This window comes from Macrotis lagotis, chromosome 6 (genome assembly GCF_037893015.1).
Source record: "Macrotis lagotis isolate mMagLag1 chromosome 6, bilby.v1.9.chrom.fasta, whole genome shotgun sequence".
Classification (NCBI taxonomy): Eukaryota; Metazoa; Chordata; class Mammalia; order Peramelemorphia; family Peramelidae; genus Macrotis; species Macrotis lagotis.
Window position 1 is genome coordinate 44,763,169 of NC_133663.1, and position 27,859 is coordinate 44,791,027.

General features: G+C 38.5%; 2 protein-coding genes across 5 annotated transcripts in view; one reads left to right on the forward strand and one right to left on the reverse strand.

The window, feature by feature from the left end:
* The window catches only part of MED12L (mediator complex subunit 12L), a 581,984-nt gene that overhangs the window by 220,856 nt on the left and 333,269 nt on the right, over positions 1 to 27,859 (reverse strand). For all 4 annotated transcript variants that reach the window (XM_074191044.1, XM_074191045.1, XM_074191047.1 and 1 more), the window contains 4 exons: positions 25,700 to 25,831; positions 22,458 to 22,584; positions 19,088 to 19,302; positions 15,551 to 15,727 (listed from right to left, as the gene is read on the reverse strand). In XM_074191044.1, the coding sequence (XP_074047145.1) occupies positions 15,551 to 15,727; positions 19,088 to 19,302; positions 22,458 to 22,584; positions 25,700 to 25,831 (651 nt within the window). The remainder of the gene's footprint in view (positions 1 to 15,550; positions 15,728 to 19,087; positions 19,303 to 22,457; positions 22,585 to 25,699; positions 25,832 to 27,859) is intronic.
* GPR171 (G protein-coupled receptor 171) lies at positions 3,783 to 27,073 on the forward strand. The gene is made up of 2 exons (XM_074191066.1): positions 3,783 to 4,200; positions 9,971 to 27,073. Exon 2 carries the CDS (start codon positions 10,029 to 10,031, stop codon positions 10,989 to 10,991), a length of 963 nt encoding a protein of 320 aa, XP_074047167.1. The 5' UTR covers positions 3,783 to 4,200; positions 9,971 to 10,028; the 3' UTR covers positions 10,992 to 27,073.

Genomic DNA, 27,859 nt, shown 5'->3' on the forward strand with positions numbered 1-27,859 from the left:
TAGACCACAGTAATTCAGTTTATCAACTCTCTGCAGATGACTCCCAGCCAGATCTACACATGTACCCTTAATCTCTCCTTAGCTCTGGTTCCACATCATCAGCTGCCAACTGAACAAGTTTGGTTGACTGTCATGCAAGCATCTCAAATTCAACATATCCAAAATAGAACTCTTTCTCACCCTTCCCCCAAACCTCTCTCTCTAACCTCTCTTTTTATTGAAGACACTGTCCATCCTGCACTGTTCCCATGTCATTCCCAAGCTCAAGAAGCTCCATTTGCCTTTAGGACCCAGATCCATTTAAATCCTCTACTACCTGCTTCTAGACATTACATATTCATCCTCTATGGTTTGTGTAGATTGTTCCATACATAGACTTTTCATGTCTGGAATGTAATCTCTCCTCGTCTCCACTGCTTGGAATTCCTGTTGATTCAGTCACATCCAACTCTTCGTGACCCATGTGGGGTTTTTCCAGGCTGAGATACTAGACTGGTTTGCTATATCCTCCTCCAGCTCATTTTACAGATAAGGAAACTGAGGAAAACAAAGTTAAGTGGCTTTCACAACTACTAAGAATCTGAGGATAGATTTAAACTTGGGAAGTTTTCCTGACTCCAGACCCAGCACTCTGCACCCTGAGTTTTTTCAAAACTCACATAGCATCTCCTACAATGAGAATTTTCCCATATCCTCTTTCTCTACCTTCTTCTTTATGCTAACAGTACCTCCCCTTTCCCTTGACTGGCCAGCACTTTGGATGTACTTGGATCTTTATTTTGGATCTACTTATCAAGGACATATATGGAGCTTACTACAATAGAATTTAAGCTTCACGAGAGAAGGGACTGGTTCATTTATTTCTCTTTGGACAATAGAACTAATAAATGTTCCAGATAGTTGTGATTTCCTTTTACAGGGGACTTCAAGAATGCAGCTTCCTGAGTAGATACCAGTTTTTATCCCATTCTTGGGCAAGAAGTGACTATGCAAAATCCTGCAGGTGTTTGTCGATGAAATTGAGAAATGGAATTTTTGTGACAACTTAATTTTTATTTTTTGACCTAAAGTTTATGGGGAGGATTTACCTTCAATTTCTGCTTGACTTAAAGAAGAAAAAAAAGTCATTTAAGCAATTTGCACTCAAAAAAAATAACTCATACCATTGCCACAACTTCACTGATATCGTAACAATTTCCTGCAGTGCTCAGAGAGCACTGAGAGATCTGGTAATAAAAACAATAACAACAAAGCTGGAGGGGGAAAAACAAGAGAGAGAGATTTAGGAAAGAAGAAAGGGGATTTTTTTTTCTAAAAACATGGTAAAAGTGAAACAGCCACAGGCAAGAGAATATGAAATCTCTTTCCACTAAACTAACACAATAGTCACAGACAAAAGTTCCCCATACTAGGGAGAAACATAAGCCTCCATTCCTGGGGTAGGAGGAAGCGAGCTATGTCACCATCCCAAAAGGCCAGATTTGAGTCTGTGTCATAGAGAATTGAACAGACTCATTTCAGGTAGACAGAAAGGAGTAGAAAAGAGCTGAAATGTTACTATTTAAAAGGTTCATGGTGTTTTATTCACAGTATCACAATTGAACCTCCTAACTGTGTGCTGAGATTAGGCAAAATAACTAGAGATGTTATTCTCCCTATTTTACAGTTGAGGAAACTAAGGCTCAACCAAGGTCACAAAGCTAGTGTCAGAAATGGAGATCTGGACCCAAGTTGTTCTAGATTCAAGTACAACAGCACTTCATCTGTTATGACAAGAACCATTCTAACTCCCATTTAATAGATAAGAAAAGGGAACCATGGTTTTGTTAAGTAAATTCTTTAAGACCACAGAGATATGAGGGAAGAACTGACATTTGAACACAAATCCCCTGACTGCCAGACTTGCCTACGCTAAATGAAGTTCTTAGTAGGTCAGAAGAGAAGTCAGCTCCTCTCAGAAGATTTTAAGAACAGTTTGGATTCATCAGGTTCTTTGGAAATCTCAACAAAGTTACCCACTAAGAATCCATGGTAGATGGAGTGTTTGAGTCAGACAGCTGGGTTTAAACCAACCCCAGACAGGTACACCAGCTAGGGGACCTGAAGGAAATTGTTTAACCTTGGGGGGAGGGGTTCAGTTTTCTCATCTGTAAAGTAAGGGAGTTGTTGACCTAAGCTTACTTCCAGCCTCTAAAAAATGACCCTATATTCTAATACATGCCTAAATCTCATTCATTTTTTTTTCCTACACGCCAAAGTTATTCCCGTCGAACAACACTGAAATTGTTCTCATTCTCTCTAGTCCCACAATCTTCTGAACTTTTCTCATTGTCCATCTGGTTTATTTCCACCTTGATCCTGTTTAGCCCAGGATCTCCTGGATCCAAGATATTTCTAATACATCTTGAAAGAGTATTCTCCATCACTCTTATGTTGCCATGGCCACCATTATGTCTTTTCTCTTGTAATTCCTTCTGCTTTACTCCCATCTTTCACAAAACACTTCAAAACATTTTTCTTAAATCAATGAACCAATATCAATAATGTCAGCTAGCTCCCTGTCAATCCATTTTATCATCCCCAGGTGCCCTCCTAGCTGGTGCTAATGACAAGGAAAAAACGATCAGCTGAGAGATGGAAAAAAGAAGAGATACAGAGGACTGGTGTCAACCAACATTCTGGAGTTTCAAAGCAATTGGCTATTAATACACATGAGATGACTTTATAATACTGATTTGTTTTTCCATTTTGGGCCCGAAATGTGTTTTCAGTGCTTCCAATTAGGACACTACTCCCATGGATGCAGATCAGCAGATTGGATACTACTCCTACGGATGCTCTCCACACTGCTGCTAAGGCAATGAGACATGAAGTGAGCCTGGTTCCCTGCCTTTGTGCCACATTTCACAGCAATTACAAAGAAATAGACTGCAGACCTTGAGTCAGGCCAACTGCCTCATGTGAGAGGGAAGTAAATGACTTATCCAAGGTCACACAGGTAGCAATCTTGGGGAGGCTGGCACTTATCCCCAGTTTACATATTTGGAAAATGAAGCTGGGAGGGGCGGCTAGGTGGCACAGTGGATAAAGTGCTGGTCCTGGAGTCAGGAGTACCTGGGTTCAAATCCGGTCTCAGACACTTAATAATTACCTAGCTGTGTGGCCTTGGGCAAGCCACTTAACTCCCTTTGCCTTACAAAAAAACCTAAAAAAACCCCAAAAAACAAACAAACCCCCCCCCCCCCCCGAAAATGAGCCTGGGAGAGGTGAATGTGACCATAATGTCTGAGGCAGGATTTGAGCTCAGGTCTTTTTGGCAGCAAGTACCTCTGTGGTTGCCACAGCCTACTATGTGTGATGCTGATCCCACAGGAGACAAAGACAAAAAGAAGCCCATATCATACCCTATAGAAGTTTGCATAACTCTAGATTTATGAAGAAGAACATGGGACAGTGAACATTATTCTATCTGGAAAACCACTTCTCCCACACAGTAGGCACTTAATGGACATTTGCTGACTGACAAAGCCTTTTGTCCTTTTCTTTCCCCAAACCAACTGGTACATCTATTTAATTCTCCACTGTAGACTTCCTTCTTCATACCGGTATATCACAAGGTGATTAACACTCTGCCTAAGGAGAAAGGTAAAACTAAGCCCTTTTTGGGGTTGATTTTGCAAGCTCAAACATCTGAGTCAAACCTCCCCAAGAGGAAGAGGCCATGAGCTAAGCTTGCGCATGCTCTGGGTGAAAGACAGTTCTGTCAATACAGTCAAAGGTACAACTTGACCAAGCCTGGAAGGAAAAACTCGGCTTCATCACTTTGTGCCATTACAGGACCACCTTCCAGGCCAACTTTAATCCATGAATCATGGCAGCCAAAGGTCCGTGGGTGCTTACCAGAAGCTTAAGATTGATGAAAAGTGAGGACCTTTTTCTCTGAAAGAGCCCCCGGGCCGGAGTTTCTCCCCACTCAAGGGAGCTCAAACTGTAGGTGACTTTTGTACAGTTCAGCTATTTGCATACCACCAGTTTCATCTACGTCAAATTTGAGACTTTTAAAAACCACACAGATAGGAAAGGAAAAGATTAGCACTCCTCCCAGACCAACAATGGGGTTACTGGTTGGGGCCGGCTGAACATTTTTAAATAGTCCTTGAAGTTAAGCCAGAAAGAAAGGGCAGAAACAAATCGCTCCAGGTATGTTTTTTTTTTTAAGACTTTTAAATTTTTTAATTTAATTTTTAGTTTAATTGCTCTTTCTATGGTTTTCTTATATCCAAACGCATAGGGAGGTGAAAATGTCCAGTGTCTATTTTAGTAGTTTTCTCACTAGCAAAAATCCATACTTGTGTATTACGCTCTTCCAGAAATACTGGCTAGAAACCCAGAGCCTGGATTGTGGCTAATCTGGGACAGCATGATAAGGAAGAGCTTTGGTTTGAAATCGGAGAACTTATTTCAAATCCAGACATTAACGACTCATCTGGATAAATTTGAGGAACTCAATTAACAATGACCTGTAAGATCTCTCCTCAATGAGTCCATATCTCAAATATAATTTTTTTATTCTTTTAAGGATGAGTGACAAAGGTCAAGCATTCAACCCTTTGATTTCTGAGATTTTCTGCTTTGAGGCTAGAGAAAATCTAAACTTCTTGGTCGTTTTATCTCAGTGAAGAAAAATGGCTCTCCTCTATAAACACTGTGGCGATTCATGTCAGTAGCTTTTCAGTGGGTTTTGTATCAGTGTCCCTGGTTTTTTTTTTCTTAAAATAATGGACAGTGAATGGGAAAGCTGGACTCTATATTAGTGTGGACAAATTGATAGAAAATTTGAATTGTTTTTCCTCTTATTATATGTTCCTCTTATTCTCACCCGACTTAATGGTTCTTCCAACTCTCAAAGACTTAGTAAATCAAATGTATGATGGATGATTGGGAATAGCAAGAAAATTCTGAAATATCTTAAGAATCAGAAAGATTCTTTAATGTGTAGTAAAATTTATGTATTAAGTGAACTGGGTCCTTAGCACACTATAAATCTTTTTTAAACTACAATTCCATGCTGAGTATATACGAACTTCTGCTGAATGCAAAAATTAAATAAATTTAGGCTTCTCATCTCAGAGATGTAAGGGGGTTTAGGGATCATATAATCCAAATTCTGAATTTTATGGATGAGTAAATTAATGCTCAGAGGAAAAGTGACTTATAAGTCACATTGTAAAATTTTAGCCTGCTGATTAAATCTCCCATTGTACCCCCACCTCTTTTTAAACATTATTGCCAGAGACCAAGGATCATAGATTAGAGCTGGAAGGGACCCCAGTTCCTTTATTTTTACAGATGAGGATCAGAGTTAAATGACTTGTCCAAGATGATACAAATACCAGAACAATCCCAATCCAGGTCTCTTCCACAACCTAGTCCTCAAGCTCTGGTTGAACAGTTATTTTCTATTTAATTAATCAATGGATGTTTATAAAGTACCTACCATGGGAGGCAGAAAGGGACCATGGAAGGACAAATATGAAAAGCATAAGAAACTATTTCTTAGAAGAAAAGACTGACACCCATGGAAAAAAATAGAAGGACAAGACAATATCCACTTCAATACTGTAGTACGTAATTGGAAAAAATAAAATACCCGTTAAAAAAAATCCACTTCGAAGCAACTGTTTATCATTACCTACTAACTATGGGCCAGGCATTGTGCTAGGGGTTGTAAATATAAAGACAACAAATAAGAGTCCTTGTTTTCAAGGAGCTTGTACTGTACTTCATTTGTGAGTGGATAAATCTCTGGATTCACTGTTGAGAAAATGTGGATTCAACACCTCCCTAGCTGTGAGATTCTGAGATGAGTGAGTATTTGGGGAGGTAGCCAGAAAAGAAGAAAGTTTTACTATAGTGCTAAGCATTTTATCATAATTATCTCACTTGATCATTTCAATCACCCTGGAAGGAAACTGAGGCAGCTAGCAGTGAAGTGACTTGCCCAGGGTCACACAGCTACTAAGTGCCTGAGGCCAGGTTTGAACTAAGGTCTTACTGACTCTAGGACAGCACTTTATCTACTATGACATCCAACTACCTCAATTAACCTCTCTGCCTTAGTTTCCTTATCTGTAAAAATGGGAATAACACCTGCTTCAGAGGGTCACTGGAAGAGATCAATGGGGAATAAGACATTTAAAGCATTTTACAAATCTCAAAGCATTATCTAAATGTCTATTATTTGGGGAGGAAGCAGAATGGTAGACAGTGAACACACACACACAAGTAAATAAAATTACACAAAGAAATTTCAAGAGAATAGGGAAGGGAAAGGTCCCTGGAAAGCAGCCCCTGATCTGTGCTGGGGGAAGGACATGAGGAGTCTAATTCTCTAATCATGTGCTAACTGACATGGTCCAGGTGGGCCAGGCACATTAGCAAGGGCGGCAGTAGGCAGGGAAGGGTTCGGGGAAAGGTCTGGCCTTCAACCATCCTTAGAGTTTCCATCAATGGAAGGAATCACCAGTGTGAGCACAGGCCCAGAAGTGGGAGGGGCAGAGTGCATCCCAATGGGAGGATGCACCTTGGGGACCAAGAACTTCTCACAATCCCATGGGGCTTCAAGGCCCCAAGGGGCTTGTCTCCTCACAGCACCTGGGGGAGGAGAACAGGAAAGATCCTCATTTCATGTAACAGGGAAGAATGGTGACTTCTCAGAAAGAGGGAAGGATGTGGACCCAGGGGAGGATACCTCCCATCCAAGTCTTTATAGAGCTTTAGTGTTAATTTTATGGTTTTGGAGGGGATAAGATTTTGAGATATGAGATTTGAACAGGGAAAAAATGCCTTGTACTCATATCAAATCGACAATGTCTCGGCCAACTTATTACAGTGGAAAGGCTGACTTGACTCAAACAGCAGGATCCAAGCCCTCCTTCTGACTGACCTTGGTTGTTTCAGTTACAGGGAAATAAAAGGGATACTGGGGTATTCATTGGGGGTTTGCCCAAAGGCATTAGGTCCACTACTTTAAGAGGCAATTTCGAAGTTAATTAAAAAATAGGAAGTGAAGGAACAGATCATGGAAGGCCCTTAAAGCTAAGGAGAGGGGGTTTGAGATTCAATAAGATTGAAAATAGGCCAAATTCCAAATATTCAGATTAGTTGTTCATGTACATAAAAATTTTAAATCTATGTGAAATTTTACATGTTTATTACACTGACAAAAATATAAAGTTTCATCGAATCCTACTTTGTCAATCAAATTCAACTCTTTCACATCATGCAGAGGGACAGACTTTCCTCCAGGACTTTAGTAACTGCTGGGAGAAATTCCCTAGCCTGGCACCATCAGGCTCTACGCTCAGGATTTCCTTCATTGCCCCTTTGACAGTTTTCACTGTTAAATGAACTCAACACTCCCATCTCTCCCTTTTACGCATTCATACAATCCATTTCAAGTCTCTACTGCTCTAAATCCTTATCTTCTTTGTCCTCTCCCCACCTCACAGAAGATCGTGGCACCTGATTATTAGAGTCCTGCCTCCCACTCTAGTTATTGGAACCATTTCCTTCCTCAAATTTTCTTGGATTAAATTAGCTGTGTACAGCTTTATCCTCCTCCATGGTGTCTAAGGTTCTTAAGAACACTATCTAGTATACTGTAAGAGCTTGATAAATTTCTGTCGAACTTAATTAACTCAGATATATTTAATTTTCCACATCAATCCCTCAATGAAAGCAATTAAGTGACTATTTACCTATCTTTCCGTATTTGTATATCTATATTGACATCAGTATCAATGTATTAGCCAGTCACTGCTAAGCTTTGGGTAAACCAAAAAAAAAAAAAAAGAGAGAGAGAGAGAAAACAGTCCCACCCCCTGAAAGTATCTATATTCCAATGTGCCAGAAGTCACTCAGCCTCTCCAAGCCTCAGTTTCTTCAACAGTAAAATGAGGAGGTTGAACTCCTCTCAAATCTAAATCAATTATCTTCTAATCTTATCTAAATCTTACCGAAATATCTAAATTATTCAATGTTGAAAGCAACTGAGTCAAGAGGACCTGCTACAGGAAATATTCTTGTACTGTAACCTATTTATTCCTTCTGTCTTTAAGTGAGGTAGGTTCTCATAATCATAGAAACCTAATTGTGGAACTTTAGAAACCATGGTGTGTGCATCCCCATTTTGCAGATGAGGAAATATTTCAGCTTCCTCTTCTGCAAAGTAGAGGCAATTCTGTGATGATAAAAGTCCACAATAAGTCATTGAGGGTTCACAAGCCAGGAACCAATAAGTCAAACAGAAGCAGTATACACAGACATGATAATGGACTGTCCAGTTCCTTGTGGACACTTAGAAACAAGGTTGGTGACTCAAGTGAAATGACCTAAACACCTACCAAAATGGTCTCATCATTTCATCTACTTCTAAATATTTTCAAGGTTGCCCTCCTCTGCCTCCATGTCTAGAATGCACCCCCTCCTCATCTCCACCTCTTGGAATCCCTGATCATTGGCTCTGATCATCTCTTAAAGGAAGCCTTCTTTGACCACTCTAGTAGCAGTTTCCCCTTCCTCCGACAATATTTATATAATGTTCAATTACTGTGTGTGTGTGTGTGTATACATATATATACATATATGTGTATATAATGCTTAATTATTGTATCCCTTACAAAATACAAGGAAATTGAAATCAGGGTCTGTCCTTTGCTTCGTTTTTGTATCACCACCATTTAACACTATTCCTTGTATTTGTGAGCATTTAGCAAAAGATAGCTTCACACCTGGAGCTTGGTAAACTAAGCTAAATTCACTGTGGGCTCTTGGGTGTGCCAGGTATTTTTGTGGTGGCTTACGACCTTCAGCAAAAGCCCCAGTGAAATCACCAGGGCATTAAAACTCTGTCTCATAGCCACCCAGCTGGCCACAACAGGAACATAGTTAACCTTCAATTCAGATTGTGTATGATTTAACTCTTTAAAATAAAATTCTTCAATCAGAACACATCAGACCAGTTTGATCAATGTTTACCTATCAGAAATTGCAAAAAGCAAGTGAGGAATTTCCCCATGATGAGTAAATGGGTAGATTATAAACGAGATTCATAATGTCCTAAATCCTTTCATTCTGGGGCTAAAAAACATGGACATGAAATTACTTATCCATAGTGGGCTTCAGTTTAGAAAGAGGAAATGTGATGGCATCATGTTTCATCATACAAAGAAAAGAATTTAACCAAGTGAAAATATGCTAGTTTTCTATTCAGCACTGACCAACATTCTTAATCTGATAAACTCTGGTCAACAATCAGTTGTTCTCTCAACTTGCCATCATTCCCTTTTCCTCATTTGGCAAATGACCAAGTATTGCCTTATTTTATCTGTGGGACTGTGGATAAGTGAAAATAACTTCCTGAGATCTCAGTTTCCACATCAAGGAGGAGACTGGACTAGATAATATGACCTTTAATGTCCCTTTCCAGGACTAAACTTACTATTCTATGATCTCTTCCAGTTTTAACCTACTATAAGTCTCAAAGATGAAGAACCACCAAACCATCAGAAAATATTTGTATTTTTTAGCCACAAACCAAACCATTTGAACTCATTTCCTCTACATTTCTGAGAGCATCAGTGTCTCTATCTCCCCTTTAAACACACTTCCCTAGTTAGCAACTAAAAACCTAAAAAAATATGAAGGTGTGTGTTTCCGTATGTGCATATGAGAGAAAAAAATAGAAAGTGTGACAGGGCAGACAAGCAAGATGCCATAATCTTGGGCCACATTCAAAAGGGCTAGTCCCAAGTCCCTCTGCAGTGTTCCCTGCTCAGATCATATGCAAGGCAATCACTGGGTTCTTCAAGGGTCTCTCACAGCTATGTCTAGCACTTATTCCTCTATAAGATTTCTTTTCATCAGCTTTTCTAAGTTGTGATTTTCTCAAATTAATTTCTACTTGCAGGGCTTCCCCTTCTGGGATCTTCTGGGCTCCTCTAAGACTTTGTCTTTTCACAAACAAAATGAATTCCAACAGTTCTCTCATTTGCATGATCTACAAAGACCTGGAGCCATTTACATATTTTTTCTACTTGATCTTCCTCGTTGGAATTATCGGGAGCTGTTTTGCAGTCTGGGCTTTCACCCAGAAAGATACAAACCCCAAGTGTGTGAGCATCTACTTAATTAATTTGCTCACGGCAGACTTCTTGCTCACTCTAGCACTGCCAGTGAAGATTGCTGTTGACCTAGGGGTGGCACCATGGAAGTTAAAGATTTTCCACTGCCAGGTGACCGCCTGCCTAATCTACATCAACATGTATTTATCAATTATATTTCTTGCCTTTGTCAGTATGGATCGCTGCCTTCAGCTGATACATAGCTGCAAAATTTATAGGATACAGGAGCCTGGCTTTGCCAAAATGATCTCTACAGTGGTATGGCTGATGGTTCTACTGATTATGGTACCCAACATGGTGATTCCCATCAACAACATTCAGGAGAAGCCAATAGTGGGCTGCATGGAATTCAAAAAGGAGTTTGGGAGGAACTGGCACGTATTTACTAATTTCATATGTGTGGCAATATTCCTCAACTTCTCGGCAATCATTTTAATATCCAACTGCCTTGTCATCCGGCAGCTCTACCGAAAAAAAGACAGTGAGAATTATGCAAATGTGAAACGGGCTCTGATCAATATACTGCTGGTCACTGGAAGTTACATTATTTGTTTTGTCCCTTACCACATTGTGAGGATTCCCTACACTCTCAGTCAAAGCAACGTCATAACAGACTGCCCCACCAAGATCTCACTCTTTAAAGCTAAGGAAGCCACTTTACTGCTAGCAGTATCGAACCTCTGCTTCGACCCTATTCTATACTATAACCTCTCCAAAGCCTTCCGGTTAAAAGTGACCAAGACATTTGCATCCCACAAGGAGCTGAGTGACCACCAAGGAAAACTACCACATGCAAGTGAGCTCTAAGAGAAGCCCATTTTAGAGTTCTCCCCAAAACAGACTCAAAACTCTCTATAAAAACCATTTGCCTGACAAAGCCAGAGGACAAGTATTGACTTCATCTGTGGGTCAGTAGTAATACTAAATCAAACAGATGAGGATCTCTTGGTCTGCAGATATTGCCTGGAACAAAAGCAAACCAGCCTGTGATAGCTCATACACCTTAACCAAAATATTTATATAAAAACTCAGCAAGTTGTTTGGAATAACAAAAGCAAAACAAAGCCATACCCTTAGCATCTAAATGAGGTTTATGGAACAGGCTCAATGAATCAGCTGGAGATTGATGGTGTATGAAACAGTTTTAGGACTCCTGGAATGACCTTCTTATTTAAAGTGACCAGAATAGTTTCATAAGTGTCCAAGAAATACTAGTGACAACAGACCCTTAAGAGGCCCTAAGTAACTGATCCAAATACTTCCACTATTATCTTCAAACCATCAATGATTGGTTTTTCTATGTATTATTTCTATGATAGTTATTTCAGAATTCCCTTGCTGTGGGGTAATTTTCAGAATTTCATGTGGTTTTTTGGTATAAAGCTTAAAGGAAAAAAAACTGATGGGGGCCTTGAGATCTATATTTGATTTTTATTTGTCTTAGTTGATTATATTCTGCCTGAACATGGGAAATAAAGTTTGTCCAACTTTAAATAACAGTCAACCAGATAATTTTGCTATTTATAGGAAGTAAAAATGGTACAGTGGAATAAACACTGGCTCTGCCATCAGAGCAGGTATTAAATGGTTTTAGAAGGTTCCACATCTAGATTTATGATCTTTTAAGCCAGAGAAAACTAATAATCATACAATGCTATCAAACATAACACCATCCCAAACTTAACATTGTAGATAAATATGAAAATCACATTTTAATAGCATTTCCAGGAAAAATACTAGTTTTAACCCTGCTTCCCCAAAACAGAATCAAGAGTTGTAGAGTTGTTCAGTTGTAGAAGACATGGAAAATGGTACAAATTACAGAATCCTAGCAATGGGAAGTGGCTTTTTCAGGCTATGGAGATGAGGTAAACTAAATGGTACTTCTTAACAGCACACTGGGAAGTGGGAAATATTGTCACTGAGAACAAAAGGACAAGTTTCTTTTTACTGTTCTCATTGATGTTTTGGTACATTTTCCTTATCACAAAACCTACTTTCTCAGGTAGGTCACAGATTTGGAACTGGAAGGTACCTTAAAAATCATCTTGTCCTACACTCTCACTTTATAGATGAGAGAACTAAGCCAGAAAGGTTGAATTGTCTAAGGTAACAATGAACAAACAAAACAAAAATGAAACAAAACGGCTGGGATTTGAGTCCAGACTCTATAAATTTAAATCTAACATGGTTTTTTATTTACTTATTTTTTGCAAGGCAATGGGGTTAAGTGACTTGCCCAAGGTCACACACCTAGCAATTATTAAGTGTCTGAGGCTGAATTTTAACTCAGGTACTCCTGACTCCAAGGGCCAGTGATCTATCCACTGCGCCACCTGGCCGCCCCCAAATCTAGCATTCCTTAACAGAAATCCCTGTGCTGAATATTTACTTCATCTCCACTTCCATAAAGGGAAGTAGTCAACAGATAACATCAAATCAGAAGAGCATTGGAAATAGATAAAAGAACTAAAATTAAAGATAAGGAGATGAGAAAAAATTGGGGATTATAATGTTGACTGAAGAAAAGAAGATCAAGGTAACTGAAACAGATTTGTTTCTTTATGGGGTAGTTAACTTGGCATCTGTATGCATACTCATGGGCACACACACACACACACATATAAAGACATACACACATCCTGTGACAAAGGATTGCTTCATGGATCCTTGCCATTGGACACCAATTTCTAAAATTTTTATACAAATAATCAATAGTCAAATCATACAAGAAAACATGGATTTCTCCATGTAAAACATCTGCATTCAGATTCCATTTTTTTCTTAAATCCCCACACCTCTCATTTCTTCTTATTTAACATTGTATGGGAGCTATGACAGCTATTAGGATACATATTTTGAGACAAGTCATAAGAAAATTAAATGATCTGCTTAAATTTACAAGTGTCATGGCCAAGGCTGGACCACAAGTCAAGTTATACCAATTAGCCCAAAAATCATCTCATTTTATGAAGGACAGATAGCTCATGACAATCAATCACTCAATAAACACTTATTAAATACCTAGTATGTGGCAGTCACTGTGCTGAGCTTCAGTGTGCAAAGAAAAAACAAAATAGTCCCTGTCCTCAAAAAGCTTATGTTCTTAAGTAATATATACTAGATAAATGTACATTGGGGAGACAATAGAGAAGTATATGGCTGTCTATGTATACAGTACATATGAGATAAACACAAATAATCATAATGTAATCTTAGAGAAAAGGGCATAGCTGGATGTGAAGCAGGGAAGACCTCCTACAGAAGTCAGTTGTTGAACTGAACTAGAAGGAAGTCAAGGATTCTATGAGACAGAGGTGAAGGGAGAGCACATTTTGAACATGAGAGACTCAGCCAGTACAGGGAGAAAGTCATCAGATGTGAGGAAGAACAAGTCAGCTTGTATAGTATTATCACAGAGTATGGAGTAGAGGAAAATACCGTGTCAGAAGGAAGACTGGAAAAATAGAAAGACAAGTGGTGAAGAACTTTAAATGCCACCAGAGAGGGATTATACTTGAATCGTGGGGCAATAAAGAATCTTAGAAATTTAATGAGTAAGGAGAGAGTAATATCAGACCTGCATTTTAATACATATATAATTATATACAAAAAATGCAAAGCAATCTGGAGGTAGAGAAGGTACTAACAGATGGGGAATTTTAAAAAGTTTTGGGTTAATTCTTTGGCAATTCTACGTACCCATTATTTGTCAGGCAACTTCTCAGGGATACAACTTGAGGCAGAAACTTTTTTAAAAGTGGGGAATGGTGTCATCCTTAACAATATTTTTGATCTATTTGATATTGATGAAATTCTCCCTTTCCATTTCAAGAAGAAGAGCATGTGACTTATCACCTAAACACTAAACGAAGTTACTAAACATTTGCCCAAGGCGGGAGTCATGGTCTCCCAGAGATGAAGGGCCCAAACCTCACTCTCAGAATTCCAACCTGAGTCTTCTGGCTCTTGCTTCTGGTCCTCGCCCAGCCACCTTCAGGCCTTCATCCTAAGTATCCCCCCCCAATGACTCTCCAAGCTCAAGCTCAAGGGCCCCAACCTAAAATGTGGTGGTCCTCTGGGGGCCAGCAGAACAGTGAGCCCAGATGATGATATTTTTGGACACAACGACTCAGGAAGACTATCCTGTAAAGCCTGGAACAGTTACACCTCAGGGGGGGAAAAGGTCCTCATGCCAATGAGATCATTAACCCTGCAGTACATAGAGAAAACATGGAGAGCAGCAGGTGGGCATCTAATGGCCAGATCCAAAGGGCCAGACTATAATGTCAGCGAAGATCCATAGAGTAGCAGAGCATCTTACCTGTGCAGTGTCCATGCCCAGCATCCTTTCAGTTGACAAAACAGATAAAAAAATAAGACAGTTTTACTCATCCTACCCTCAACACTCATGGTGATCTCTTCAAAGAGAGGTTCACTCTTTTAAGCATTCATAAAATTGTTTGACTATTTATTAGGCATGGATTAAATATTACACTTACTAAAGGTTCATTTAAAAGGACAACAAGAAATCTAGTTCCAAATCAGGTTTATCTATCTCCCCGAAATGTGAGATCACTTCACTGTCCAGAAAAATAATTTTCAAGTAGAAAACTGACAAAGTAATTCCATTACTTGACTAAGATAGCAAATCTAGGCTTATTTGGACCCAATCAAGGAAAACTTTAGAAAGACACAAAGAGAATATAAAAAACATAATTAGGAAGTAGAATATTGGCAATCTGAAAAATTAAGATAAAAACAGGAATCCCTGGGGAAAAGCTTTTTTTAAAAAAACAATAGGATTAGGGAGCATTTAGTTAACAGACCAAAATTATTCTTCTATCACATAATAACCATTATATATTTAATCCACTCCATGGTTACAGTTTAGATTCACAAAAGTAATCCTCTACATAGATAAATCTGGAAAATTTAAAGTAAAATTTAACATATACACACAAATTAGTGACTGGGTATAAAAACGTTTTCTATTCAGTCTTCCCAACACTTTCCTCATTAATAATATTCAAAAAGGTAAATCTCCACATTCTCTATCAAAACAAAAATTAAAAAAGGATGAATTTTTTCAATGATTTAAAAAAATAAGTTCTGGAAATTACACTTTAAACTGACCTAGTACCTCAGCTAATGGTTCTCAGCTATGCAAAAAGTACCTATAGAGAATTTCAAAATAAAATTCCATCTCAATAAAACAAATGTTTTTGAAAACAAACACCCAATATTACATTAGATTCATTTTGCTAAGCAATAATTACATTATAGATAAAAAAGCACCAATAATTTTTGATCAAAGGTAAGGGACTGAATTTCCCTTTCATTTCCAAGTGTAATCACTCACTTACCAGAGGTATAGGGAAATGTGTGGCATACTGCAGGTGCCGAAGGAGGTCATAATTGGATGGAAATATCAATTCTCTCTGTTTTTCTCTCTTCACCATCTTCTCACTATTAACTGAAATTCTTCTGTCTAAGGAAGAGCTGACATTCTCACAGGACTCTCCAGGCATAGGAGAAAAAATCTAAGTCATGTAAAACAAATATTGAAGATTGTAAATGAAAAATTAAAATGTCAGATTACAGTCAAATGTACCATATTTCTATTTAAAAATATGAAATAGAACTTCAATAATACCTTTTCTTTGGGAAGTTTTCTGAACACAAAATGTTTAACAGACATGATTTCATACAACTTGACAAATTTCTGTCAAGTAAGTAAATAGTCAGATGGTGTTAATCCCATTTTACAGATGAGGAAATTAGCATAAAAAGCTATTTGTCAAGGTAATTAGGTGTTAAAATTTGGGGAACCAAGTAAAAAGATAGCTGATACATTGGACACATTACAAATTTTTTTTGGGGGGGAATCAAAAGAAGGAATTCAGAACCTGCAATTTTAATGGTATAGAGAACTCCTTTTATGAAAACTCTCTCCACCAAGTAGATGAATAAATTATTTGTAAAGGACAAATTGAGTCTAGGGCCCTGACAGTAAAGTGACTTGCCCAGGGTCACACAAGTAATATATATCAGGAAGAAGGCTCAAAATCAAATCAATTCTGACTCTCTAAATACAAATTAGATGCATAAATAATTGTTTTAGGGAAATTATTCTATAGCAGCCACAAAATAAACCATCTGGTTTATGCAAAGAAGTACTATTGAGATTTATGAAGGAGAAAACATCTGGAACTAAAGCAGCAAGAGAAAACCAACAAATCAGAATCAGGAAAAGGTATTATCTAGAAGCTGAGGATGGATAGACAAAGACTGTGCAGGCTGTCATTACACCTGCACTATCTTGATAGGACAAGGAGTGATGATGATGCTGAGATGAAGTGAAGGATGGATCTGCAGTGATCTCCCCGCTGCTCTGACATGTTCAGAGGCAAGAGAGACAAAATGAAGGAAAGGAACCAATACATTAGTGGCACTATCAGAGGCAAAGAAAGGAGAACATTTATAGGACAAGCACAAGAACCACTTGGGGCATGTAACAAGCAACAAGAAGATGGAGACAAGTCAGGGGAAGTGAGCAGTCAAGAGAACGGAAAAGTGGAACCTACTGGAAATTCTGAACCAAAGTCAGTTTTAAAGTCACTCTTGTCTACGTCATCAAAAATATTAGCGGTTCCTGAGTCAATGCCCATATGTTCCATAATCCTATGTTCCTAATAGCAGTCAGAGAAAGAAAATCACAGTGTAAATTGTGTATACTTAATCACTAAAAAACAAGATGGCATTTTTGAAAATGCAAGCTTCAATCTCCCCCACCTACCCCCATGCCCTGAAAAATATTCAGAAAAACTGATTTTTTTTTTGCTTGACAGATTTGATGTCTCATCCCAGAGCATTTCTGGGCATTGTCACATAGTGCAATTGGGGGAAGATTCAAAAATATTCCCTGGAAAAGAAAATGGCCTAAAGTTTCTTACTACTAGATCTTTATAATCATCTTCTCATTCATTCTGTTTTTCTTAGTAGAAAGATTTTTGACAACCAAAAGTAGAGGGAAGCTTAGGGGAAAAATATCTCAAAAAGAATTAAAGCTTTACATATAAGTAGACAAATTAAGGGGGAAGGAAACCTATGACTTAAAAAAAAATAACTGTGTCACTTATGCATGCATATCTCATCCTGGTAGAAATTTTCTTTTTGAATTTCTACATCTTCATAAATCTTATTCTTTAAAATATATTCACTGTCTGGTCAAACTTGTTTCCAGAGGATTAATGATGAAATACTTTACCTACTCTCAATAGAGAGATGGTTGGTAGTTATGGATGTGGAATGTTACATGTCTTTAGAAGTGTTTTTTTTCCCTTTCTTAAACTAGTTTTCTTTGGTGCAAAAGTGGATTTGATAAGCAGGATGGGAGGAAGGAGATGAATATTGAGAAATGCAAGTGGTATATATATTTTTTAAAAGCATCAGTAAAACATTTTAAAAACACACACACATATATATGTGTATATGTGTATGTGTGTGTGTGTGTGTGTGTGTGTGTGTGTGTATGTATAAATGCAATAAAAGATACTAATTTTCCTAAAGGAAAAGTCATATGGCTGACACAAAAAAAATTGGCAAGAGGTATAATTTGTAGGGACTTATCACCACAATCTCTCTGTCTCCTGTCATTTAGCATATCCCTACACTTTTTTCTGCATCAGCTGCCAAAAATAAGTACTGAGAAAAGTGTTCATAATACCAGAAGTGGTTTATGACAAGATTTTTCTTCTCTTGTTTTTTTTGTTTTGTTTTGTTTTTTAGGTTTTTGCAGGGCAAATGGGGTTAAGTGGCTTGCCCAAGGCCACACAGCTAGGTAATTATTAAGTGTCTGAGACCGGATTTGAACTCAGGTACTCCTGACTCCAAGGCCAGTGCTTTATCCACTACGCTCCCTAGCTGCTCCTAAGATTTTTCTTCTCTTAAAAAAAGGATGCCTTTTCTTTTCATTATCATATTCATTTCTAAACAACTTCCTGCCCATCCCCAAATATCAAGTCATCCTCTGTAACAAAGATTAAAAAAGAAAGATGAAAAAAACAAAAAAAGGGAAATTCAACCAAGCCAATCACTCTGTGTCTGGTAGTGTATCTGCATATCTACCATATTCTACACCCACATCGCTCTGCTGCTGTCATGAAAGGAGGAAGGTACATTCTTGTAAACACTTCCCAGGTCCAACTGTGATGTTCAAAATCACCCAAGATTTGGTTTCATGCTATTGTTCCAGTTGCTTATTTGGTATTAGTCTTTTACAGGTAGTGTTCAAAGTTTTAGCCACATCAGAGAATAGGTCTGGCTACTCTTTCTCAGAGCCTGAAGGGGATATTTATTTATCCCAGGTAAGACATCACCCTGGCCTCCCTAACCCCATGTTATTGCCTATAAGCAGCTTTGAGATTTCATAAATGCTCATAATTCATCAGAAAATGTATGCCTGCATACCACAGAAGATGGAATTTCCTGGCAAATAAAGAACAAATTTTAATTATAGAGGGGGGAAACTATTGCATCTCATGCTATATTTTGAAAGGTTAAAAATGAATGCTGACCCTATGAGGAGGAAAGAGGAAGAAAAGGAAGTTACAAGGTGAGAATATACTCTTGATTTTTTTAGGGCTCAAGCTGAATTCTTAGAGGGCAAAATAATGTTGATTTCTGAAGAAAACCCAGTCATTTTTAAAAACAGCTAGAGTGGCAAGCACAGTTTCATTAAAATGTTGGATTTCTACTTCTAGAATAATTGATGTTAAAAGATAATGGCAAGAACTGGTGTTAAAATACACGGAGGTCCCTGCCTTCCTAGCTTGCCCACTATCCCCAGGGGTGGAGTTGAAGCTTGGCCCAGTGAGTTGAAGGCATGCCTAGCTCCTTACCTCTAATTTCACATCGCTGTCTTTTGAATAATGTTCATCCAGATTTTCTCCAGGTGGTGACCGTGGTCGCGTTGTAGCACTCAGGGACAAGTCCCCTCGAGATATCAATGTGCACATGTATGCATCATGGGAGAAAACATCATGGCGGATGAACTCACAAAATAGCAGCACCAGATTCACAAATTCTATCTTTTCATATTCACTGTTTGGGTCAGCTGTCAGAAAACAAAGCAAAAAATTTTCAGTTGTTTTCTAGTATCCTAAACGGGTGACTGACCTGCTGTCTGATCACTAACCACTTCAGTGCTAGATCTTCCAGAAGGTCTTGTACTTCATGACATAGGAGCATAGGATCTAGCCATTAATTTCATGACTGAGCCTCCTCCCCAACTCCAATAGCCATGACCCTTTAAGGACCAAAGGAAGGGCAGGAATGCTACTTCTGAGACACAGCATGGTCTAGGAGCCAGAGTACTGGTCTTGAGGCCAGAAGATTCGAGATTAACTCCTGCCAAGGATACTTATTCTGAATGACCCTGGGAGGTCATTTCAACTCTAGGACCCAGTTTCCTCATCATAAAAGATAAAGGACATCTGCACTACCATACCACATGAATACTGTGATGAAAGCAAGTTGAAAACATCAGAGTCCTGTTCAAGTCTGAGTTATTAAGATTACTGATATTAGAGGGCTGGTCTTGAATCCGGGAAGTCTCACTCCTAGCACATGCTAATTGTATGACCATGGAGAAGTCATTTTAATTCTCAGGGCATCAGACAAGGCTAAGGCAATATGAGTCACCAATCTATACCAGTGGAGAGATATGTGCCCCAGCAGAAAATTCCCACCAAGATAAAACCCCAAAAATGATCACTACCACTAACTGCCAAGGACTTCAACCACGATAATTGGACAATAAGTAATTTAATTTTTTAATCTAAGTATTTAATATTTAAAGATGATGATTCCCAAACAATGATTTTATGAATAAATTATGGAAATGCAATCATAAAAACACCATGGTAGAAAAGGAGGTAAAAAATCATCACTGGGTCCTGGAGTTTCCTCATCTAAATAACATAGGATAAAATTAGCATAGATTTAGAACTTGAAGACATCTTAGAATGTTCATAGGTTCATTGATCTAAGGCTGAAAGGGACCTGGGGCAGGGAGAAGTATCTGCTCCTTCAGTGAACAGATAAGGAAACTGAGGCTTTGGGAAATGAAACAATGTATGTGATGTCATAAAAGTTGTAATTAGAAGAGTTGAGATTCAAACCCAGATTTTCTGACTCAAGTCTTCTTTCTGATATACTGTGCTGATAATATTTTTACCATCAACCCTTCACAAGATATTTCTGGGGTTCAAATAAGATAGTGTTTGATAAACCAGAAGGGATTCTATTTAACTTACTTATTTTTGCCAAAAATAATAACCACCCACAGAAGTGTGAGCCCTTTGCACATGTCCATGATTATTTCCATTCTCTCCCATATCCTGATTCAACAATTCTATTTTTTTTTTGTCCTTTGCAAACTTTTTTAACCACTACAAGCTTCTGAGCCACATTTGCCTTCTAATGAGTCCAAACACAACCCTCGTGGCTTGGCTTCTGTCCTAGATATCACCTCAAGCTAGAAGGACCTGTAGTAGTATTCACAACCAAACAAACTACTACTACAGTTGCTGTTATAGTAATAGCTACCACTGGTAGGATGAGTTGCACAATTCTGGTTATTACAGTGAGGGATATGGCAGGCAGACCATCTCCAGTAGTCATGTTTCCTACAAATCAGATCATGGGGTAGAATGATTCTGGTAAAGGCAAGTGAGAAAGATGTCTTGATCTCATGGTTATTAGTACTCTCCCTTCCTTCCTGAAATCCTTCTAGAACATTTCATCCAAATACTCTCTTGCCCTCATTCCTATCTGATACAAGCTCTGTATATGTAGTACCCGCACCCCAACCCCAAAAAGAAAGTATGCTCTCTGAGAACATGGGCTACTTTTATCTTTGTATTTTCAATGCTAGCATTGAAGTGCCTAGGTGCCTACTGAATACTGGCTGAATTGAATTGAATTCTGAGGTCAGGACAACAGAGTAAGAATCTGCTAAAATAAAGATTACAATCCTGGTTACAGTCTAAAGCTCTGTTACTTCCATGGGTACATTTCTCATTCTATTAGAGTTCATTCTACTCTTCTCCTATGAATTTCTCATTTTCCTTTCTCTAATATAATATTTCCACCCTTTCATTCTCTGGCTCAAGTCTCTGCCCATCTGCTTCAGGGAGAATTCTATTCTACAGTGAATAGAAAGCTAGGCTTGGGAGTTGGGAAAATCTGAGCCAGAACCCTTGCCTCAGACAGCCCCCAGCTGGGTGACAGTGCCAATCACTCAACTCGCATAGAAATTAAATTGATTCCATTTCATTTTTTTAATTGATCCTATGTAGAGTTAATTGATTTTGTCCCATAATTGCCTAAAGTCATGGTTTTCTGTCTCTGAATTTTGTTCAGAAATTCAGTTGTACTGCAATGAGTTGTTTTTCTTGCCTCAAGGAAATCTACTATCATGAGGAATGCAAGTGAACACCAGGGAGTCTGGTCCAAGAACTCTAACCCTGCAATACTGAATATTTCTTAATCATGGGAGTTTACCTACCCCTCTGATTTTAAGAAAATTTATTATCCCTCCTAACTTGAGCTCCTGAACATTCCTATGCCATCTGTTCGGTCTCTTAGAAGATCTACGAGCTAACCTGGTATATTTCCACAGGCTCACCGTCCCCCTTTATCTATCCTTGCCCAATTAAGGAGAAACTTATCTCCCTCCTAGGAGACAGGGGTTCTGTTATGTCTGGTCCACCATCAATCTAGTCTAAGGATGCAGATAGATCCCATAAATCAATCAAGCATTCCTCTATGACAGATGGGGTGGTTGCTAACCCTATAGGAATTAACCCACTTTCTTTAGAAATAGCCAATCATATGTTCCCCACACCCACAATGCCATCTATCTGGTAACCAATTGTTCTGTCTTCTCAACCTACCCAACTCTATAATCCCCAAAACTATATTAAAACCAGTGAGTCCTAACTCAAGGTCTTTGGTCATTGAGTGACATCATCAACCCAATTTACTGATTCCTGCTACCATAAGAATTATGTTCAGACCACCAGAGAGGTTTATCATTTTTTCCTCCAGATCATTTTATTGATGAAGAGAAGAGTTTGGTATTTTAATAGATGCAATTTCAAGATGACAACTACTAATAAGGCCCAAAAAAGAAAAAAACAAAGATTCAGTAATTCAGTACAGGGTCAAAAGTTACACTCCAAAATTTGAATCAGAGGAAATACTTACACAGTGATGGAGCTTGTGTGTCTAAAAATCTAAGGAGGACATTCTGAAATACGGGCAGGCTGGAGCCAGCAAGGGAGGCTGAGGAAAGAGACTCCTTTTCATCCATGACTTCTGATTCACCACAACGCTAGGAATTGAAAACAAAACATGCTCGCTTAAAGAGAGGCAATCAGACAATTTGGTTTCTTTTTTCACGCAACAATTTTATATCATAAATGAAATAACAGTTAATTATTTGTTCTTCTAAGGATTATAGTTACTAATCTGTTTATAAATCATGGGTATGAATAATGGTACAAGCGAATAATTCAATAATGATCAATGAGCCAAAGAAATAACTGGACAGGAAACATGCTGTTCTCATATGGACCAAATTAGGCAGTGTAGATGACCCAGACCCAGACCCTGACCCAGCCTCAGACCCAGGCTGTATCTATGCTATCTCCCAACAAACTCTACAGCAAGTGGTCAAACTCAAAAAACAAAAATATGTGTGTAAAGATATAGATATGTATAGATACATATGTATAGTATATATATATATATGTGTGTGTGTGTGTGTGTGTGTGTGTGTGTGTGGATACATATATATGTACATATTCCAGTACATTGACTTAGAAAACCATAAATTAATATTATATTGTATTATGTATTTCTTTTTTTCCCCCCTCCAAATTACATTTTTTTTTTAGGTTTTTGCAAGGCAAAGGACTATGGAAATGTTATGAGCTGAGAAAGGAATTTCCTCTCTCTCTCTCTCTCTCTCTCTCTCTCTCTCTCACACACATACACACACACACACACACACACACACACACACACACACACACACACTTAAAAGTGGCTTGCCCAAGGCCACACTGCTAGGTAATCATTAAGTGTCTGAGGCTGGATTTGAACTCAGGTCCTCCTGACTCCAGGGCCAGTGCTCTATTCACTGCACCACCTAGCTGCCCCCAAATTACATTTTAATCTGGTTTGGAAGTGAATTTGACACCTCTGCTCTACATTAAAGAAGTGTGAAAAAACTTTAGATTGCTTAATAGAAATAAATATATTATAGAAAGAAAAAAAATGAGATTTAATTAAAGTCCCTAAATTTGATCAGGAATTTGGGGGTAGGGTGGAGTTATTAATCTGTATTGACTGATGCATAAAGTCTCTTCCTTGATTTTAGTAAAGAAAAATCTAAGCTTCCTAAAAGATTAACATAGGGTTTTTTAAATCACTTTGAGAGGGTGATCCCTGGACTTTTGGCATACTCTAATTTAGGAAAAAATCCTAAGAGAGTCACTTAAGACTACTATTAAACAATCTGCATTCACAGTGAATTGAAATGAGTAGCATCTGGTGCAGATAGAGCACAGGCCTTGAGGTCAGGAAGACCTGAGTTCAAATGCAACTTCAGACACTTGATATTTACTAGGTATGTGACCCTGAGCAAGTCACTTAACTCTGATTGCCTTTCTATAAGAAAGAAAAAGAAAAAGAAAAGAAGTCTGTAATATCTGCTAAACCTCAAATGAACAAGGTACCAGGTTTAGAAACAACCTAAAGATTCCTGGTCAGCCATTTGATTTTGTTCTGATCTTTTGTCTTTTATTAGATACTCAACTGCTTTTTGTTTACAATCTATGCTGCCTATTCTCTAAGAAAATGAAGTTAGGGAATTGTCAGAAGAATACCTAATTCTTTGAATTTAATTCATTTAAAATTGGAAAAGAGGCTATGAAAATCCCGTGTCCACCTAAAAACCCATGGACTTCAACGGGAACACTATTATAGATGAAAGAAAATAAGGTCATATGAGTTGTATATATGTGTGCAGTTGTGTGTATGTGTGCAGTTGTGTGTCCATACAAACCACCCAACGAGATTTGTAGAAGTTTTGGCCTGTTCCCATTTGATCAGATCTAAATCACTCCAAGGAAGAAATTGACTAAGACTCCAGATTAGGGAAAGAATAATGAAAATATCAGCTGGGCAACTGGGGGGTGTGGAGCCCTGGGCCCAAAGAAGGAAAGACCTGAGTTCAAATCAGGCCTGAGACATGTACTAGTTGTGTGATCCTGGGCAAGTCACTAGTATTCTCATTTTACAAATGGGAACCTGAGGCAGTCAGAGTGACTTGTCCAGGATGACCAAGTGTCACATTTGAACTCAGGTCTGCCTTACTCTTAGCCCAGTGTTCTATCTAGTGGACCACCTGGTTGCCCCTGAATTTGGAAACAAAGTTGTAAGTTGTCCTGTGAAAATTCCATCCTAGGGGCTGCTAGGCAGCACAGTGGATAGAGCACCAGCTCTGGAGTCAAGAGGACCCGAGTTCAAATCTGGCCTCAGACACTTAATAATGACCTAGCTGTGTGGCCTTGGGCAAACCACTTACCCCCATTGCCTAGCAAAAACCTTAAAAAAAATTCCATCCTAAGTTCTACCATAATTAGGAATTTGGGAATTAAGCTACTCTACAATAACTAGTACCGTGGTAGCTCCGTAAGTTCTGCGGCAGCTAAGAAAATGGGAAATAAATGATTATTTCCATGATAACTATTTCTTGAGTTTTCTCATATATACTCAAGGTGATCAGCCACCAATAGGGATCTTTTGATGAAACCACATCCTGACCAAAATTGATTTTGTAATGTACTCCATGAGGTGAAGATCTTTTCCATAACAAGTCCTTCGGGTTCAACTTCCTAGCACATGATGACAAGAGAGATTATTTGTGGTCAATGTTACATGGACAACATGGGAAGGAAGCAGTTGGTGCAAATGCTCCCTAGCTTCCAAACTCATCTCTTCATTAGATGTCAAGTGCTTCTGAAATTTTCCTTGATGTAACACACTGTCTTTAGTTTCAAATTCTTGTCTAAATAAAATCTGTAAATGTCTCAAAGTAATGCCCTTTGTCTAAGTCCTTTAATGCTATTCCAAAATGGCTATTGATGCAAAAACATACATAGACTTATAGAAAAATTGATAGAAGAGCCTTTGTGTAGATTCAAGAAATGCAAGCATTTTGTGTTTACATATAATTCAACAACTGCATTTGAAACCACCTAAGAAAATGGCCACCACAGAGCTTGCTTAGGATTAGGAAAGCTGCTAGGGAGGTGGAGGGTAAGGGTATATTTCTCTTATCTTCATAGAAAAAGCCTAATTTGGATGTGAGAAAGTATGTGTGGTCCCATTGCAGTCATTTAGAACTTGAATGATCAAAACCTAGGCAAAAAAAACCTTACTTCTGCCTCAATTTCAGCTTGCCTCTTCTCCAAAAGTTTGGCCACGGCCATGGCTCGGTGTTTGCCAGACCTTTTACAGCTCACAGCCCATTCACACAGCAAAGTCACCACGGCTTCATCGTTTGGGGCCACCTAGCCAAGAGGAAAAAATAATGGCAGAATTTACCATTGGGGGGGAAGACCAAAGATAAGGTACATGACTATGTTTAAAGTTTTCAAGTAAATATTTCTTAGCATAATCAATATATAAATATAAAGGGATTACATCTTTATAGAAAAGAATCATCACAAGTAAATTAACTGGAAGGTATCAATAAACTACTTGGATATTTTTCCTTAATAAGCCTGCAAAGTGGAGAAGAAATTACCCCCCACTGATTTGAAGTCAAAGCCCCTGGATCTATATCCTCTAGGATCTATTATTTGAAGTTGCATTGGAATAGATTGAATTTTACAATTAACTAGATAACAGATTCATGAGAACGTATATCTAGAAAGTTGGAAGGGACCTCAAAAGTCATCTAGTTCAATTCTTTCCTTAAATAGATGATGAGGTAGTTAGGTGCCACAGCAGTCTAGAGAACCAGGCATGGAGTTCAAATCCAGCCTCTGAAACTTTAGCTATATGACCCTGGGCAAGTCACTTAAATGACTGCCTCCTTTCTAAAAAATAGTTATAGAAAAGGAAACTAAGCTCACAGAGGTTAAGTGACTTGTCAAAGATCACCCAGACAATAAGAAGCAGAGATGGGATTTGAACCCAGAACCAATACTCTTCCCACAATATCACAACGACAAAGAATAAGTCCTTGGTTCTTACCATTCTGTGGTTCTACCAGATGTACCAAATTAATTGTTCAGTTGGACCATGTTTATTCTACTTGAATAAAGTCATCAGGCAATCAATAAACATGAAAAAACCTTGATGCATTCATTAATTCATTGAACAAACATTTACCAAACATAAATGAACTGACTAATAAGTGAGACCAGTCTCCTACCATCCTCACCATTCCCATCCTGGGGATAAAAAGGAAAACACCTTTAGCATATGAGGAAGAATCCTTGTGCAGGCCACTGTAGAGAGGGGAAGGCAGGAAGGCTAAGCCCAATACAATAGGATATGATTGATCAAATCACAATCAGAAAGAAGAGGATACTCTGATTGCAAGCTACAACTTCTCTAAAAGAATGGAATTACGTACTTCACAATTACATGCTAAGATTTGCAGAGCATTTTACATCTGTGGTCTCATCTGATCCCCACAATCACCCTGTGAAATTGGTGAGTTTATTATCCCCATTTTATAGATGAGGAAACTGAGGCCGAGAGAAGTTAGAACACAGCTCCTTCTGATTTCCATGACTTTATCCAGGGAGCTGCCCTAGCCACCTCTAGGGTTCATGGCAATCAAGTTGAAACTTGAAGGTGGCAGACTATAAAGGTCATACTAAAAGGCTCAAGGAAGCACTAATACATTGTTGGTGGAGCTATGAACTCATCCAACCTTTCTGGAGAGAAATTTGGAACTATGCCTAAAAGGTAACAAAAATGTGCATACCCTTTGATCCAGCAATACCTCTACTGGGTCCATACCCTGAAGAGATGATGAAAAAGGGCAAAAATATCACTTGTACAAAAATACTCATAGCAGCCCTGTTTGTGGTGGCAAAGAATTGGAAATCAAGAAAATGTTCTTCAATTGGGGATTGGCTCAGCAAACTGGTATCTGTATGTCATGGAACACTATTGTTCTATTAGAAACCAGGAGGGAGGGGAATTCAGGGAAGCCTGGAGGGATTTGCATGAACTGATGCTGAGTGAGATGAGCAGAACCAGAAAAACACTGCACACCCTAACAGCAACATGGGGGTGGTGATCAACCTTGATGGATTTCTTCATTCCATCAGTGGAACAATCAGGCACAAGTTTGGGCTGTCTGCAATGGAGAATACCATCTGTATCCAGAGAAAGAGCCATGGAGTTTGAACAAAGTTCAAGGACTATTTCCTTTAATTTAGAAAAAAAACCTGATATCTTTTTGTCTGATCTTATACTTTATATTTCTTCTTCTTTAAGGATATAATTTCTCTCTCATCACACTCAATTTGGATCAAGGTACAACATGGAAACAATGTAAAGACTGACAAGTTGCTTTC